Source organism: Gossypium hirsutum, chromosome D13 (genome assembly GCF_007990345.1).
Source record: "Gossypium hirsutum isolate 1008001.06 chromosome D13, Gossypium_hirsutum_v2.1, whole genome shotgun sequence".
Classification (NCBI taxonomy): domain Eukaryota; kingdom Viridiplantae; phylum Streptophyta; class Magnoliopsida; order Malvales; family Malvaceae; genus Gossypium; species Gossypium hirsutum.
In genome coordinates, this window is record NC_053449.1 from 3,286,556 (window position 1) to 3,303,697 (window position 17,142).

General features: G+C 34.4%; 3 protein-coding genes across 4 annotated transcripts; 2 read left to right on the forward strand and 1 right to left on the reverse strand.

Annotated features, from left to right (window-relative positions):
• Positions 1-1,678: 1,678 nt before the first annotated feature.
• On the forward strand, positions 1,679-7,046 carry LOC107920364 (phosphatidylinositol/phosphatidylcholine transfer protein SFH6). 2 transcript variants are annotated; one of them, XM_041109979.1, is made up of 14 exons: positions 1,679-1,943; positions 2,783-3,086; positions 3,488-3,587; positions 3,668-3,934; positions 4,035-4,112; positions 4,228-4,329; positions 4,456-4,505; positions 4,683-4,782; positions 4,894-4,992; positions 5,109-5,225; positions 5,626-5,758; positions 5,878-6,272; positions 6,689-6,763; positions 6,879-7,046. In XM_041109979.1, exons 1-14 carry the CDS (start codon positions 1,910-1,912, stop codon positions 6,897-6,899), a joined length of 1,875 nt encoding a protein of 624 aa, XP_040965913.1. In that variant the 5' UTR covers positions 1,679-1,909; the 3' UTR covers positions 6,900-7,046. The 2 variants fall into 2 exon arrangements, with proteins under 2 accessions (XP_040965913.1, XP_040965914.1); XM_041109980.1 differs by having other exon boundaries at positions 5,112-5,225.
• Positions 7,047-8,482: 1,436 nt separating this feature from the next.
• On the reverse strand, positions 8,483-11,593 carry LOC107919444 (phosphatidylinositol/phosphatidylcholine transfer protein SFH3). The gene is made up of 11 exons (XM_041109786.1): positions 11,265-11,593; positions 10,863-11,127; positions 10,679-10,778; positions 10,312-10,578; positions 10,037-10,114; positions 9,854-9,955; positions 9,710-9,759; positions 9,518-9,617; positions 9,271-9,423; positions 9,078-9,201; positions 8,483-8,958 (listed from the first exon to the last, which is right to left on the reverse strand). Exons 1-11 carry the CDS (start codon positions 11,383-11,385, stop codon positions 8,483-8,485), a joined length of 1,836 nt encoding a protein of 611 aa, XP_040965720.1. The 5' UTR covers positions 11,386-11,593.
• Positions 11,594-12,228: 635 nt separating this feature from the next.
• On the forward strand, positions 12,229-16,770 carry LOC107920343 (diaminopimelate decarboxylase 2, chloroplastic). The gene is made up of 8 exons (XM_016850008.2): positions 12,229-12,828; positions 13,735-13,909; positions 14,373-14,522; positions 14,831-14,992; positions 15,368-15,553; positions 16,030-16,152; positions 16,236-16,325; positions 16,410-16,770. Exons 1-8 carry the CDS (start codon positions 12,329-12,331, stop codon positions 16,488-16,490), a joined length of 1,467 nt encoding a protein of 488 aa, XP_016705497.1. The 5' UTR covers positions 12,229-12,328; the 3' UTR covers positions 16,491-16,770.
• The last annotated feature ends 372 nt before the right edge of the window (positions 16,771-17,142 follow it).

A 17,142-nucleotide genomic window follows, 5' to 3' on the forward strand; every position in this document is an offset into this window, starting at 1 on the left:
TTAAGACTAAAAAACAACTCCATTAAATTAGCACTAAAATAAGGTAAGATTCAAATCGTAATTTTAACGAAATGTCATCAAAACAAGCAAAAACTAATGTAAAAAGAATTCCAATTTATTTATATATTTGATTTTTATTTTTCACTTGTTACGCCTTAAATTGGGATAAATTTTCAAAATAAATCGAGTTTTATTTTTTAAAATATAATGAGAACAAATAATTGAGTAAAAGTAAAAAGAGCGTTTAATGCAATGAAAATGGCATGCGTAAGGCATGCAGTAAATGTGGCATTTTTCAAGTTTCTGTAATCATTTATTGTCCCACTATTAATGTTTTCATAAATTAAAAACAATTAATCAGAAAATAAATAAATAAAAAAGTCAAAAGGAGAAAGTTTGTTCCTACTTGGAAGCATATTAATATTATAATAAATACCATAAAATAAATAGTACCGGAATTTATTAAACACGCCGTCAGTAACCGAATCATTAATTAATTACAGTGACAATAGCCCCGCAGTCCGCAGATTCCTGATTTTCTACACTCCTTCACACCTAAAGTCAACATTTTTTGCGTTGACCGTCATAAAAATGGATAATTTGGATTTAAAATTAGACTCCGTAATTTGTTCGCATAAATTTCATAGTTAAGAATATTTATTTATTTCCGTTATTAAAATTAATTATTTTTATAATTTTATTTTATAAAATAACATTTTGCCCATCGATTATACATAAAATGGGTTAAAATGTAAATTTACCATTATATTATAAATATATTAAAATTTATTATTATATTTTATTTACTTTAATATTTATTATTATAAATGAAAAACCTTCTATTTTATATTTGCCAAACATCATTATAAATTTTCACCAATTTTGATTTTTTAATTAAATTTCAATATTCAATATTAATTTTGATTTGAAAACATAATTTAGTAAGAAAAAAAATTCTTTCAAATATTTTATTTTAATAGCTAATGATAATTTAATTTATAAATATTAGAATTTAATAAATTAACTTAAAATTTTTATTTAATGAAATAAATTAATATGAAAAAATAACGTTAACTTTTAATTTATATTAATTAGCTTATTATTTTTAAATATTAAAATAAAATAAATATTTTTTTAGTTAAATTTACTTTTCAATCAAAAGTGAAGTAAAATATAGTGACAAATTTGCAAAATTGATCGTATAAAAACAAATGAACGTATAGTTAAAATAATAAACTTGAATTTTAAAATAATCAATAAATAATTTAAAATTTTGACTTCATTTTTTTATAATTTCTAAATATATGTTATATTGAAATCAATTAATTTACTCATAAAATATACAATTTATTCTTATAATTTATATATAAATCGAAAATTTAAAATTAATAAAAAAACTGAGTCAAAGTCAAACCCATAAGAGATGCCCCCGTGATTAAACTCTTTTGCCCCTTCATTTATTTCTATATACATTCGTAATCGTGTAGTGTACTTTACTGAATTTCTAAATTTTATTTTACCAAAAAAAATAATTTATTTATTTATTCTAATCTTATTATCCGCTACGAAATTCAAGATCGAATAAATTTCTGGTCAGAGGCATTTATGACCGTCAGATCTACCTCGTGATCCGTGAGTCAGGAAACACAATTATTACCCAGTAAGCACTCTCTCTTTTTCTTTTCTTTTTCCGTAAACAAATTGAGAATTCAAAGTAAAAGAGAAAGACAAAATTCAAAGCTCCTCATATTTGGACTCTTCTCCGTAGAACTTCTTATTCTTGTTTTTGTTGATTGTAATGCTGGGTTTTTTTATAAGGCGCGCGAGACTAAATTGATCCGATTATAACAAATCTGTGATTACCGGTGGCGGCTGCGCCGTCTTGATTCTTTCGTTCAGGGGAGAGTAGATGTCGGGGCCACTAGATCGATTTGCTAGGCCTTGTGAGTTGACATTTTTCGTTTTTTCTTTTGAACTTATTTTGCTATTTCTGACGTAACATTTTATATTCAGTTTGGTTGCTTAGGAAATCCTGGTAGTGCCGATAGAGAAGGAGAAATTTAGAACTTGTTTTGACGAAAGAAGAAAGGGAATCGATTCTTGTTTAGTCTTTCAGATTATTTTCGTTTACTATGTATTCAATTTGTGTCTTAGTTTGGTAATTTTACAATGCTTTGTTGATTTTGTGTTTTAGGATTTTCTGAACAATTTTCAGATAATATATATCTATGAGAGAAAAAGGAACTATACTTAGATTTTCGCTTTGATTTGTCTTGTCCTTTCTTTATCTAACAACGGTACTTGTTTGTAAATGTAATCCTCTGGTAAATGTTATGAGGTAGGCCTTGAGGGGTTTTAAGGTTGTGATGACCTGATTTTACTATTTCTGGCGTAACGTTTTATGTTCAGTTTCGTTGATTAGAAATTAGTGGTAGTGCAGATAGAGAAGGAGAAAGTTAAACTCATTTTGACCAAAGAAGAAAGGAAACCGATTCTTGATTTGGTTTTCAGATATAAAATTGGAAAATTTAATCGTTATTTTTGTGTTTTAGTTTGGCAATTTTACCATGCTTTGTTGATTTTGTGTTTAATGTTTCTGAATAATTTTCAGAGATAATATAATATATAAATCTGAGAAGAAAGAATAGAATTATAATTTGCTTTTTGCTTTGATTTTACAAGGAAATCAATTCTTTGATTTTTCTTAGTATTTCTTTGTTTAATAACAATTAATAACAATACTTATTTGAAATACAATCCTTTGGTATATTGTATGAGGTAGGCTTTGAGGGGGTTTCAGGTAGTGATGAGAAGAGAGAGAGGAAGTCTGATTTTGAGAACTCTGAAGATGAAAGACGCACGAAAATGGGATCTCTGAAAAAGAAAGCTTTAAATGCATCTACTAGATTTAAGCATTCTCTCAAGAAGAAGAGTAGTAGAAGGAAAAGTGATGGCCGTGTCAGCTCTGTATCCATTGAGGATATTCGTGATGTTGAGGAGCTGCAGGCTGTTGATCAATTTCGGCAAGCATTGATTATGGAAGAATTGCTTCCGGAAAAACACGATGACTATCACAAGATGTTGAGGTGCTCACCTCATACTTTTTCTCATATTGAAGTTTACCATTGGCTTATTCTTCTATGATGCAAATTTTATAGGTTCCGTTCTCTTGTAAAGTAAGTGGTGGGCAACCTAGTTGCCCAGCATTCTATGCATGCTATGTTGTATTTTCTCTGATGATTTACAAACTTTATTTCATTGATTAAACTTTTGGCTTGATTAGAAAAACATAATAAGAGTTGTGAGTTTTTTAGTCATGCTATTGTTTTGCTTTTAAAGCACAAGTTGGTTGCTTTCTGCTTGCTGATGTGATATATCCTTTCTGTATGTGCTTGAAGGCTTCGGCATCATTCTGCTGCTCTCTCTTTTACGCCAAGTTTTAATGCTGCTAGAAGAAATAATTAATTCTAGCCTTGCTTTTACATAGGTTTTTGAAAGCAAGGAAGTTTGATATCGATAAAGCTAAACACATGTGGGCAGACATGCTCCAATGGAGGAAGGAGTTTGGTTCTGACACCATTATTGAGGTAATTACTGTTCACTTTTTGCCTGAAGTAGCATTGATTGTCATCCGTGTTTTCACTGCATTTTTGTCCTTGTTTTTCAGGATTTTGAGTTTTCAGAGTTGAATGAGGTTTTAAATTATTACCCTCAGGGCTATCATGGTGTTGATAAGGAGGGTAGACCTGTGTATATTGAAAGATTGGGAAAAGTTGATCCCAACAAACTGATGCAAGTTACAACTTTGGATCGGTATGTAAAATACCATGTCCGAGAATTTGAGAAGGCCTTCAGTGTTAAGTTTCCTGCTTGTACAATTGCAGCAAGGAGGCACATTGATTCAAGCACTACAATTTTAGATGTTCATGGTGTGGTATGTGTTTTGTTATCATTTGTTGCCTTTTTAATACCAGAATATTTTGCTGCCGCGTAGTTGCTAAGTGTTGATTGTTTTTCTTTTCACCTATTATTAGGGCTTTAAGAATTTTACCAAGTCTGCAAGGGAACTGATTATGCGACTGCAAAAGATTGATGGTGACAACTACCCTGAGGTCTGCCATCTCAATGTGCTTGCATGTTGAATTACAAAGTCATGCTTCTATCAAAGTTCTTATATTGTTTTATGTTGAGCCGAAATTTTATGCTGTTTCCTTATCGCTTATGCAGACGCTTCACCAAATGTTTATCATCAATGCTGGACCTGGGTTTAGGCTGCTGTGGAACACTGTGAAGACGTTTTTGGATCCCAAAACAACTTCAAAGATCCATGTATTTGAATAATTTTTCTGCTATATTTTTGAAATTGTGTATATTTCTTTTTTCTCTTCAATTCTCATTCCCTTTATTTGTTGGTGATTTCTAATCATACATAAATGTAATGTGCATTGACTTTAGGTTATTGGAAACAAGTACCAGAGCAAATTGCTTGAGATCATTGATGCCAGGTAGGTCTTAGAACTTCCATGACATGTTATGTTGTTGACTTATCTCTATCTTACTCTAGTTTTCAATACAACTTTTCCCATCATTCTTTGCACCTAAAATATATCTTTTGCTATCTATCACTCTATGGTTGGTTCATTCTATCCAAAAGCTTACAGTGATATTTAAATTCCATTCAGTGAGTTGCCAGAATTTCTGGGTGGTAGCTGTACTTGTGCAGATCAGGGAGGGTGCCTTCGCTCTGATAAAGGGCCTTGGAGAAATCCTGAAATATTGAAGGTTATAAGCTGGTCTTGGTTTATAATATGTTGTTGATGCTGTTAATTTCAAGGGCTTGATCAGCGTACTTTGTAACCAAAAAAACATTTCATTGTGTGTATTTTCTCTCAGATGGTTGTTAATTGTGAGGCACGGCGTGCCAGACAAGTTGAAAAAGTTTGGAATGGTAATGGGAAGGTTATTGCATATGCTAAGCCACCTTATCTAATGGTATATGATCTTTCTAACCCATAATATTCCTTTCGTTCTGACAATTTTTTGACATTCCTGTCAACTTTCAAGGTAAGATTTTTGCATTATCTCATTGCTTCTTGTGTTGTGTGAAGCAGTTGAAAGGAAGTGATACATCCACGGCAGAATCTGGATCAGAAGCTGAAGAAATTGCATCCCCAAAAGCAATGAAGAATTATTCACAGCTTAGGCTGACCCCTGTTCGTGAAGAAGTGGGTTCTTTTGATAACCTAATCTTTCATTTTGGTTATCAAATTGTAGTACATTACTTATTGCTGTATCATAATACATTCATTATGAGCATATAAACTGTTTAATACAAGAACTGTTAACATGGATTGCTGTTTTTGGTGCACTCATATGCTTTAGAATGCTGGGTACATTAACATGAAACTGGTTATAAAGTATGACTACGTTTTTGCTTTATTTTTGTTTGAATAAACTATTTGCATTTTTTTAGTGTTTTCTTTGGTTATCAATCAACAATATACTATGATATACGATTATCAGGATTTCATTATGCATCTTATCAGGTTATACACCTAAGTTTAGCATCATTGACATTTTTGGCGGTGTTGGTAATTCTCTTCTTTGGCTTTGTAACTCATGCAGACTAAGGTTGTTGGGAAAACAAGCCATGCTGTTAATTTCTCAGGCTATGATGAATATGTTCCGATGGTTGACAAAGCTGTTGATGCTAGTTGGAAGAAGCCAACATCCCCCCTGATGCCTTCTGGTTCCAAAGGTTAATAAATATAATCTTGTATACCGGGTTACCCATTTAGATGCTACATTTCCTCTTAAAAGCCTGCTTAGTTGTTTTCTAACATGCTTAAGAAAATGAAATGCTATATTGCAATTCAGGTGTTGTAACATTGCTTGAAACTCCCAAGACCCCGGAAGGAATTCGAGCTCGGATTTTGCTGACTATTATGACTTTTTTCATGACACTTTACACTCTTTTGCGCTCAGTAGCCTGCCATATAACTAGAAAGCTTCCTGGCACAGTTTCCGGTCATTGTCAAAACATTACTGAACTTACCCCTGGTGCAACTCAAAAGGAAGAGCATTCCCCTTCTCCACCTCTTTCTCAGGCAGATCTACTATCTTCTGTGCTCAAGAGGTTGGTTGAGCTCGAGGAGAAAGTTGATACACTACAAGCAAAGCCATCTGTGATGCCTTATGATAAAGAGGAATTGTTGAATGCTGCTGTATGTCGAGTTGATGCCCTTGAAGCAGAGTTAATTGCTGCTAAGAAGGTAATGTTGGCACCTTTAATTTTGTTATTATTTACAAAACCATGTCCATATTTCTGTTATAACTCCCTAATCTATTCCCTCCTAGTATGTCATTCAAACTAATAGTCCTAGAGTGATGAATGTCTCATCCTTGGTACTTTAGTTATGAGTTATTTGCTTGATAGATGATAATGTTGTCATTGCATTTTGGATTAGTGCAAAGCTGGGGAAAATCTTCATCTGAAGTTAGATTTATCACTTGTTTTCATGTCAAATTTAAGACTCGAAGCCTTTAGGCGACTACACCATATCTTGATTTCCTCTAGGGAATATTTGGTATTAACAGATTAATCAATTACTTTGACACGCTTACAACAGTTTTTTCTTTTATTTCTTGCTCTAATTTTCATTTTGCATGTATGTGCCCTATCGGATAGGCTCTTCATGATGCTTTGATGAGGCAAGAAGAACTGCTTGCTTACCTAGACAGACAAGAGGAAGCCAAATTGCGGGTACGGTAATTCATGTGTTCTATACGTTTCGTACATGTTCTGGTTAATTTTTTATGGTTGTGCCCTATGTTCTTATCATGCCATGGTTATGAATGGTATTCCCTCTCTGTTTCAGAAAAAGAAGTTTTGCTGGTGATCTGCCTTTTCCCATGGAGACTACGAATGCTGCATAGTATTTTGAATTCATTTCTTTTTTACCATTCGCTCGAAATTGATTCCAATACAAATCTTGTTGCCCTCAAGTGTACAAGAACCCTAAATGAACTATCCTTCTGTTGTCTTATTTCATTCCATTTTATTTCTCATTTAATGTTTGGAATTGCTGCATTTATTTAAGTTAAAGATTCAGAACTTGGTTTTGAAGGGTTTAATGTCAGAAATTTAGCAACCAAAATGATACCTAAAATAGTAATCTTGGTTGTATCAAATGAACATATTCATGTCGGATACGTACTCAATTTACTTCATGGTTAAGTCACATTAACAGTTTATATTTACACAGATTTTCAACTTGTAGCAGCTGCCTAAAATGCTAATTTTGGTTGTTTATGAACAAAATGTCACCCCAGCCTAACTTTTTACAGTATTGAGTTCCTCAACACTTAACGACTACATTTTGAACTCCTAAACAATACTTTACAACTATGACCATACATACGCAATTATATAAAAGAATACACTAATGGAAAGGAATTTTTTGGCTTTTTATAATAATGATACAAAATTTTGTATTATTTACAAAAATTACCTTTGAAAAATATGCACGTAAATGACCTTTTTTGAATCATAAATGTTGGTGACGTTAATGGCATATAAAAAAACAATTACCATTCTAGATTGGATAAAAAGTGGTCATGTCATTTCTCCCGGCTCCAATTTTAAATGCTTTTGAACTTTTATTTATTTATTTTTTATTTACATATTAAGCCTGTCTCATTTTAAAATTAAATTTAAATTGCCCCTAAAAATATAAAAATAACAAAAATAAGTTCTTTTTAATTTTTATTATTTTTTAAAAATAATAAACTTAAAAAGTTATATAAAATCTTGAGGAAAATTTTTGAGGGATATATTTAGATAATTTAAATAAGAATTTTATATAACTTTTTAAGTTTATTGTTTTTAAAAAATAATAAAAATTAAAAAGGGCTTATTTTTGTTATTCTTATATTTTTTAAGAATTATTTAAATTTAATTTCAAAAAGAGATAGACTTAACATGCAAATAAACAAATAATTTAAAAGCATTTAATGGGTGGCGTCTCCAGTTATCCAATATAAAAAGATAATTACTTCACCATGCCCTTGAACCTTTTATATAATCACACTTTAGTCCGGTATCTTCAATTGCAACGATGACACCCAAAGTAAATATTTCTTTTTAAAACAAACCAAGGATGGTGACACCAATGGCAATGGCGTCACTGATGTTTACTGTTCAAAACAAATCATTTACGTACATAATTTTCAAAGTGAGTTATTTTTGTAAATAATATAAAATTTTGGGTTATTTATGAAAAAAAAGCCAATTTTTTCTGTGGGATGAGTTATCACCACTGCTGTCCGCCACCCAATATTCAAGGTTCAGCACCAGCGGAATGGGTTCTGCAACCACAATCCAAGAAAATGAGGTGTGAGATATATATACATACACCTCAATATGTATACATATGTAAAAGATTGTACAAGTATTGCAGCCGTAAAAGCTTTGTAACTTACTTCAAGGGCAGTGAGGAAGACATGCTCTTCTTCGGATTTTTTTGGGGGTATGAGTTCTTAAAGTTAACCAAGTTGTATGTATAGATGTTACCTTCTTAGCTGCCCATAGCTCTTCTTCCAGGATGCTGACCCTGCTTAATGCAGCATTCAGCATCTCCTCTTTCTCAGGTGGCATAGCTACATGTTTCTGCATGAGAAAACTCACCATCTCTTCCAACCTAGACATGCGTTTCTTCATGGCCAAGTAGTCGTCACTTGTGATAGGTAGCGGTGGTGGTGGCAACTTATCAGCTGCGTGGCCTGTGATCTTCGGTTTCGAGTGGTAACATCGAACACAGTACATGGCAGCTTCGCTTAGTTTGCTTGGTATGTTGCGAGACAAGTGAATCATGGCTACAATAGCCGTAATGAATGTCATTATTCCTCTGCAGAAGCTGGTGCTCATTCCTTTCCCATCATCCTTCACTTGGCAACAATCTGCAGTTTTGGTGAAATACAAAGTGATGGTGTTAGATGTTACAACATCAGGTTCGTAGAACATAATTTCATGGAACTCGAAAGTTAAAAGAATTAGCTTGTTAGCGAAAATACCTAACCTTTGGAAATGGCATGTTTTTCGTCTTCCACGGATTTAGGCCAAGAAGAATCGTTACCCTTGTCGACAATTGGAATGCATTTGTCATAGGCAAAGGAATCAAGGCACTTTTTCTTGATGGGAGACTGCATGATAATGATTTATCTTAATCCAGGATTTCTTGTGTTAAGAAGCACACTAGTGAAGAAACTTACTTCAAAAAGAGGAGATAGTGGTGTTTTCTCTTCATGCCATTCAGCAGTGCCTGTAGCTGTTTCGGTGGAACAGTCCATCTTCGTGTCCCGGCATGCTATGTTCTTGATGCCCGACGTATTCCTCGTGTACTTGAACTCACCGTTTTGTACTCTCTAAGATCATTAACATGAATACCCCATTTAATCATTCATGAACAAATAAAAAATGCTACATTAGAAACCAATCAATCTTTAGGTGAAAGAACACCTTTAATATTGCTGGATCATTCCATGGACCCTTGTCCGAAACCATGCAACCGCCTTTGTCCGTGCAGTCACAGCTACCGCCTAAAAACTCTGGCAGTTCACTGTCAGAGAAATCACAACAGAGAAATGTTTAGACATTAGGTACATAAAGAGAGAAACAACGAAGATTTCGATCGGTCAAGAAGGGACTCACTTAGCATCGATTACTTCCAGCAACTTGCTCTGGTATTTGTTACCTAAAACCTGGTCATATATAGCATAAAAGTTGTTTATCAACACTATAGACATATCAAAATCACGTATAGCTTCAAGCAATTTGGAGAGTTCATATAATTACATGGATCTTTGCAGTGGTCTTTGGGTCGAGGAACGATTTAACCGTGCTCCATAAGAACCTGAATCCAGAGCCGGCATTGATGATAAACATTCGGTTCAAAGTCTACAATATTGAAAGCATCGAATTAGCTTCATCTTTACTGAAAAAACTTTGTTTCTAACTGTGGTTAAGAAGTAAGACTACCTCGGGATAATTGTCACTGTCGATCTTCTGAAGGCGCTGAAGTAGCTCCCTTGCAGCCTTGTTGAAGCTTTTAAGACCCTGCAAGTTCATTTATAATAACACATAGGCATTAGATGTGCAATGAAGCAAAATTTAGAGCATACATACATACATACATACATACATACATACATACATACAGACAGACAGACAGACAGACATACATACATACATACATACATACATACATACATACATACATACATACATACAGGTAAGCAACAAATATTGCATACCACTCCTTCAACATCCAATATGGTTGTGGTTTGATTAATTTGCCTTCTTGCAGCAAGGGAAGCAGCAGGGAACTTAACAGCGAAGGTCTTCTCAAACTCCTTTACATGGTACTTCAGATATCGATCCATCGTTGTGACTTGAGTCAGCTTGTTAGCATCGACTTGACCGAGCCTTTCGATATAAACAGGTCGCCCATCCTTATCAACTCCATGGTATCCTTGAGGATAATACTTAATCACTTCATTGTATTCCTTGAAATCAAAGTCCTGAACAACGAAACCGACCCCGAAAGAAGCAAGTTCAAAATGCAGAATAGAAAGCGTTCAAACATAATATAGCAATGTGATTCAATGTTACTTATTTTACCTCCATGATTGTGTCAGCCCCAAAATCCTTCCTCCATTGGAGCATATCAGCCCACATTTGCTTCGCTTTATCGAGTTCGAATTTCCTTGCCCTCAGAAACCTGTAAATCATAATGAGTTAATGGCTTAGTCTTTCATCCAAAGATAATGTGCAATAGAATATCTAGTCAATGAAAGATTGTGACCTTAGCATCATATGATGATCATCATGTTTAGCAGGCAGTAGTTCATCTAAGATGAGTGCTTGACGGAACTCGTTGACCGCCTGTAGCTCTTCAGGGTTGAAGTTGTCGTCTATACTTGCGGCCGATATAACTCTACTATCTCTCCTACTTTTCTTTTTAAGAGAATTTCTGATCTTGCTTGAGGCACTCTCTTCCATTTTCTTAAAAGATCCAAGCTTTTTCTTCCTCTCATCCTCATAGCTGTCTGTATCAGATCTTTCAAGACCTGCACAGAACACAGGACGTAAATTCGAACCCTAGCATTTACAACTCTTTCATAAATTCAAAAAACAACAACCCATTGCATTAATGCATGAATCATAGAATGAAAAAGAACAGAAAAAAGAAAAAAGGAAGACTCACCCATTTTAACTTGAGGTTCAACAGGTAGAGCCAAGGTATCAGCCATTATCACAATTCTGCAACCCTTAAAATTTTCTAGCAAACCAAACACTAAAATCAAAATGCACAACACCAAGATCATATAATCCTAAACCCCAATAAAGAGAAAAAGAAAAAACCTACATGTGAAAGAGAAACTGATGATACCATGTATATATATATATTGAATAAGTAGGAGGCTCAGGGATATGAATACAAAACAGCATGGCATGATTGACATTAGACAAATTAAGGTGTTGTGAAGATAATTTGTTAAATGTTGATGAAAGGTGTAAAGACTTTGAAACGAGTATCTGTCAAAAGGCCATGTATAGAATCTTAGCGATATGCATGGCACTCCATTCAAACCTTTTATTTCACACGTAAGATTAAATTTGAATTTTATTATCTGTAACTCTGAATTTTTTTTCTTACATGCCAATTGTTATACTAATAAATAATAATTATCAACATCTCATTTTTCAGCTTTAAAATAGAAATATTGAAATCCCATTACAAACTTCACTTATCAATCCTTAAATCATTTAACCAAATAATAATAATAGTCCACCATTAACAAGAATGGGGTTTGATGAAGTTGTTTTTAGCTTATCAAGTTCGTGGATCATCTTTTTATATCAAATATATATATACATACATACGAAAATAAGTTGGGTTTTGAAGTGTGGGGAAGATAGTCAATTGGCTTTACATGAGTGCTGGTTAGTCATCATTGTTCGAGTCAATGTAGTCTTGAGCTTATTTGGTTTGGAAAAAAGATTTAAAATTTTGTTAAACTCAAAACTTTTCGAGTAGGAGCTGCAACTGCATTTATATTTATGCAGAGCCCACATTCTGAAATGGACCGATGAAGAGGATCAATAGCCCAATCCTGGATCTGATTTCTGAACTTTATTATTACAATTAAAAATGCTTCCTACAAAATTGAAATCCTCATTTATCACTAATTAAACACAAATTGAAAATCCTTTTTTCTGTGGCACTAGCAGTCAACAAACGCACACGCTGCTGCATTTTCATCATCAATGGCGGCGACTACTCACCACCATCTCTCTCACGCCTCATCTCTTCCCAAAACCCTAAACCATCCTTTGAAGCAAAACCCATTTTCCCAACTCCCCGTTTTGCCCCTCAGGGCCTCCAAGAATCTCTTTAGGCGCCAATCTCTCTCCCTCAGAGCTGTGCTCTCCCAGAACCCTGCTAAAACCCTCAACGCCACTTTTCAACACTGCTTCACGAAATCCCCTGATGGGTTCCTCTACTGTGAGGATACCAAGGTTCAGGACATCATGGAGAAAGTCGAAAAGAGGCCCTTTTATTTGTACAGTAAGCCTCAGATTACTAGGAATGTGGAAGCTTATAAGGAGGCTCTTGAAGGCTTGAAGAATTCCATCATTGGGTACGCCATCAAGGCGAATAATAATTTGAAGATTTTGCAGCACTTGAGGAAGTTAGGTTGTGGTGCTGTGCTTGTTAGTGGCAATGAACTCAAGTTGGCTCTTCATGCCGGCTTTGATCCTACTAAGTAAATTTCTTACACTCAACATTGCTTCTTCTTTTTTTGCTAACTACTTCGTATTTTGTTCCACATTTGGATGCAAAAGAATATGACTTTCTTAAAGCTTTAATCAATAGTTTGGTTTTTGTTTATTGATCAATTATGTTTAGATGTACATTTCATTTTACTCGTTTGTTTATTTTTTTTATTAATTTCTCTTTGGATTTTGTTAAGGGGTCGGACCATTTACACAGTATTATCTCCTGTCGGTCTTTTGTCTCCGGACTCTGTTGAGAGCCTTACTGGGTTCACAAAGTGGGAGTTGAGTCCAACTATGCCTAAGTTTCCATAGTTTTGCCTGTTTAGGCGGCCTCCAAGTAGCTCCCATTCTGTGTGCTCGTCAGGGCTCTTGGCAGAGTCGGAGATAAAAGCCCGACTGTGGACAATACTGGAGTAACCGGACATTTTGAGGGTTCAACCACTCGACAAATTTTTAGCTAAACTTTCAATCAGCAAATAGCTAATAGTTATAAAAAGAAAGTGAATACAAAGCAACATCCAATAAAACGTTAGTTATTCATTTGTTTGAATGGTTATCTAGATGGTATTCTGAACCTTGGCAAATTGTTTAGAGGAGATATTACATTCCCCAAGGGAGTGCCTTTGCACCTTTTGTCAATTTTTTCATAAAAGTTAATAGCTTTCAAGATTTTAGGTATGCTCTTGTGCTTGTCGGTGCTAGACTTTTTAATTGTACTTGGTAATGCAACCATCGTTGCAATGACATGATATTTTAATGTATCTATCTTGCTTTAAGATGTGCCACTGCCAAGTTATGTTACATAAGTTTGCTACTAATTTGAGTAGGAATGATTTGGTGATTCTTGTTGACTGTTTATTTAGATTGATTGGTGTTTATATCTAAATGTATAGGTGTATATTTAATGGAAATGGGAAGATCTTGGAGGATTTGATCCTAGCTGCTCAAGAAGGTGTTTTTGTGAATGTGGATAGTGAATTTGATCTGGAGAATATTGTTACAGCTGCAAAAGTTGCTGGCAGGAAGGTTAATGTGTTGCTTCGGATCAACCCGGACGTGGATCCACAGGTAAGGTAGTGGTTGTACTATTTAGTGTTAACTATCTGGAGATTATGATGTATATGATTGACTCAAAATTTTAATTTTATAACAAAGCTGATAACTTTTTTGAACTAGATTGACTAAACTTGGTTTTGAGTTGACCTTAGCAAATATGGGTGGCTATAAATGGTTTAAAGCTAACTGGACTTTGTGTTTTAGTGTAGTTATTGTATGGCACAGTTCATACCTTTTGTCCCTTAAAAGCATTCTCTTTGTAAATTTTTGTTTATTGAAGTGCCATCAACAGAGAGTTCATCCAGTTTTAGTTACCGACATACTTATTGACCTCTATAATTCAATCTCCATCTCCATGATGGCTCTTTCACCATTAAACCAGCTCATGTCCACTTAGAGGAGACCTTTAAAAAAGAAATTTTTTTATCTGAGTTTTGGGTTTATGTATTCTAAATGCTTTGCTATTACTCTGTAGGTCCATCCATATGTCGCTACTGGGAACAAGAACTCTAAATTTGGTATTAGGAATGAGAAGCTGCAGTGGTTTCTGGATGCTGTAAAGGCACACCCTAATGAGCTAAAGCTTGTTGGGGCCCATTGTCATCTTGGTTCAACCATTACCAAGGTATGTTAGCAATGGTATGTTTATCTGATTTAACTTTCTGCAACTTAGATATGTTAAGACAATTTTTGAGAGCGGGTTCACAGTGGTTAACCCAAAATATGTTCTGATAACCAAGTTGACTGGTGCGAGATCAGCTAGTACTTGTTTTGTGTCTTGAAATTGTTTCTAAGAATACACCTACCGCTTCAATTTGGTCAATTTTCTGTATCCAAAAATATTTTGCTCTTAATCTAGTTCTTGAATTGCACATGGAGACTATTGGTGCTCATTCAACCTCTAATTTGAAGCCCTTATGCTATGTTGTTTAGGTGGATATATTCAGGGACGCTGCTGTTCTCATGGTCAACTACATTGATGAAATCCGTGCCCAAGGTTTCGAGGTAGATTATTTAAACATTGGAGGTGGTTTGGGGATAGATTACTACCATAGTGGTGCCGTCCTTCCCACACCGAGAGATCTCATTGACACTGTAAGGCTCAGACTGCAAATCTTGCTAATTGCTGTCATGATGCCTGTGGCTTACTCATACATGAATTATTTCGCTAGCTGGTCTGACTTCCAGGCCGTAGTAATCACATTTTGGTTGGAAACATAATGCGTTCAGTTTATGTTCTTTGTGCATTACAAACTTTATCAGCTTGTATAAAGTTATTTTATACAATAAAGTAACAAGTGCATCCTAGTCTTCTGTTCATATGAAAATTTCTTTCATGTTTGAATAAAATGCTGTGATACGTACCATGACCATCATCCTTGTTTGCCCAAGTACAAAGTTTCAAAATTCATATCTTAGGAATGTTAATTTTGATTAATGTTATGTTTAACTTGGCGGTGATTGGTGTAGGTCAGAGAATTGGTCCTCTCAAGAAACCTTAACCTTGTCATTGAACCAGGGAGATCACTCATTGCAAACACTTGCTGCTTAGTGAATCGTGTCACTGGAGTCAAAACTAATGGAACAAAAAATTTCATTGTCATTGATGGCAGTATGGCTGAACTTATCCGTCCTAGTCTTTATGACGCTTACCAAGTAAGTATTGTTTAACCTTGTCCACCATGCAGAATTTAAAAAAATCCTTTCTCAAATGTTGTTCAATGTGGAATGGTTTGTTCTCTACCTTACATTATTTCATCATCACTAGCATCTTTCTTATTTGAAAGACTTAGTTCATCTTGCTTGGTATGACCATATCATCATTTATCAAGTTTGACCTTTAACAAAATTTATGCTAATACAGTTGACATGTATCTAACATTGGGTTTTAACTATGTCTCAGTCCTAGTTGGCATTGGTTCAAACTTGTGTCTAAGTGGTTGATTATTTGCTGTTTGGCGCACCACCTTCACTTACCTGTTTAATCTATGTTGTGATGCATTTGTATTTAGTTTCTGTTTTTACGTTCTTTTATAAACCATAGCTAGTCACCCTCATAAAATTTCTGTGTCTTCTGGTTTATGCAATTATACCCATATAGTCTCAATGGACCCATTTATATTTGATTGCAGCACATAGAACTGGTTTCTCCTACACCTCCTGATGCAGAGGTCTCTACCTTTGATGTTGTCGGTCCTGTCTGTGAATCTGCAGATTTCTTGGGAAAAGAGAGAGAACTTCCAACCCCAGCTAAGGTATTTTATCTATTAATGTAATGGATGGAGCATCAATCGTTTGAGATTGCATTATCCGAAGTTCTGTTTTTGGCTTTTTGCAGGGGACCGGCCTGGTGGTGCATGATGCAGGTGCTTACTGCATGAGCATGGCATCAACATACAATCTCAAAATGCGCCCTCCTGAGTACTGGGTAACGAAATTCAACCTTGAATACGTTGCATGTTTAGCATATTTCGAGATAACCACCATAAACTCTTAATGTATTTTTTTTCAGGTCGAAGAAGATGGATCTGTGACCAGAATCCGGCATGGGGAGACATTTGAAGACCACATTCGTTTTTTCGAGGGTCTGTGATTTGAACAAAACAAGTGTCCATTTTGAGGCTTGAAATTGGATATTGTTTTTGCAAACTTCATGGATTTATGTGGTGTACTTGAAGTTTCATTTAACAAGCTGCTGAATTGGGTATGATTTCTTTTTTATAACTTTGAATTGGAATTAATGTAATGGCAATTTCAGCATCTAAAAGGGTATGAACAAGATTTAGAATACATCCCAAAACTATGATGCCATATGGGCATACAATCTTCTTATCTGAATAACTCAGCATGAAGAATAATACTCTACTTTTTTACATCACTCGAATAAAAGGTGGGTTCTTGTACTATGTTTTATAATGGATTTAGTCCCTAATCATTCCATTTCTTTTTTTTAACTTTCCAGAATATGTGTTATCAATTATGATCCTTTTTTTCCATTAATTCTATCAAACTTAAAATTTAGAAAATATAATATGATATTTGGCCAACTGTACAAATAAGGTGTTCTTTTTTTAACTTGAAAAGAAGTTTTGATTAGGGGTGTTCAAACAGTTAAGTGAATCGAACTAGTATTAACTGAGTTAATCGAACTTTTTAATTATTTAATTGTTAATCGAATCGAAAATTTTTCAAAAAAATTAATCGAACCGAAATATTTCGGTTAATTCGATCTGTTAATTGAATTA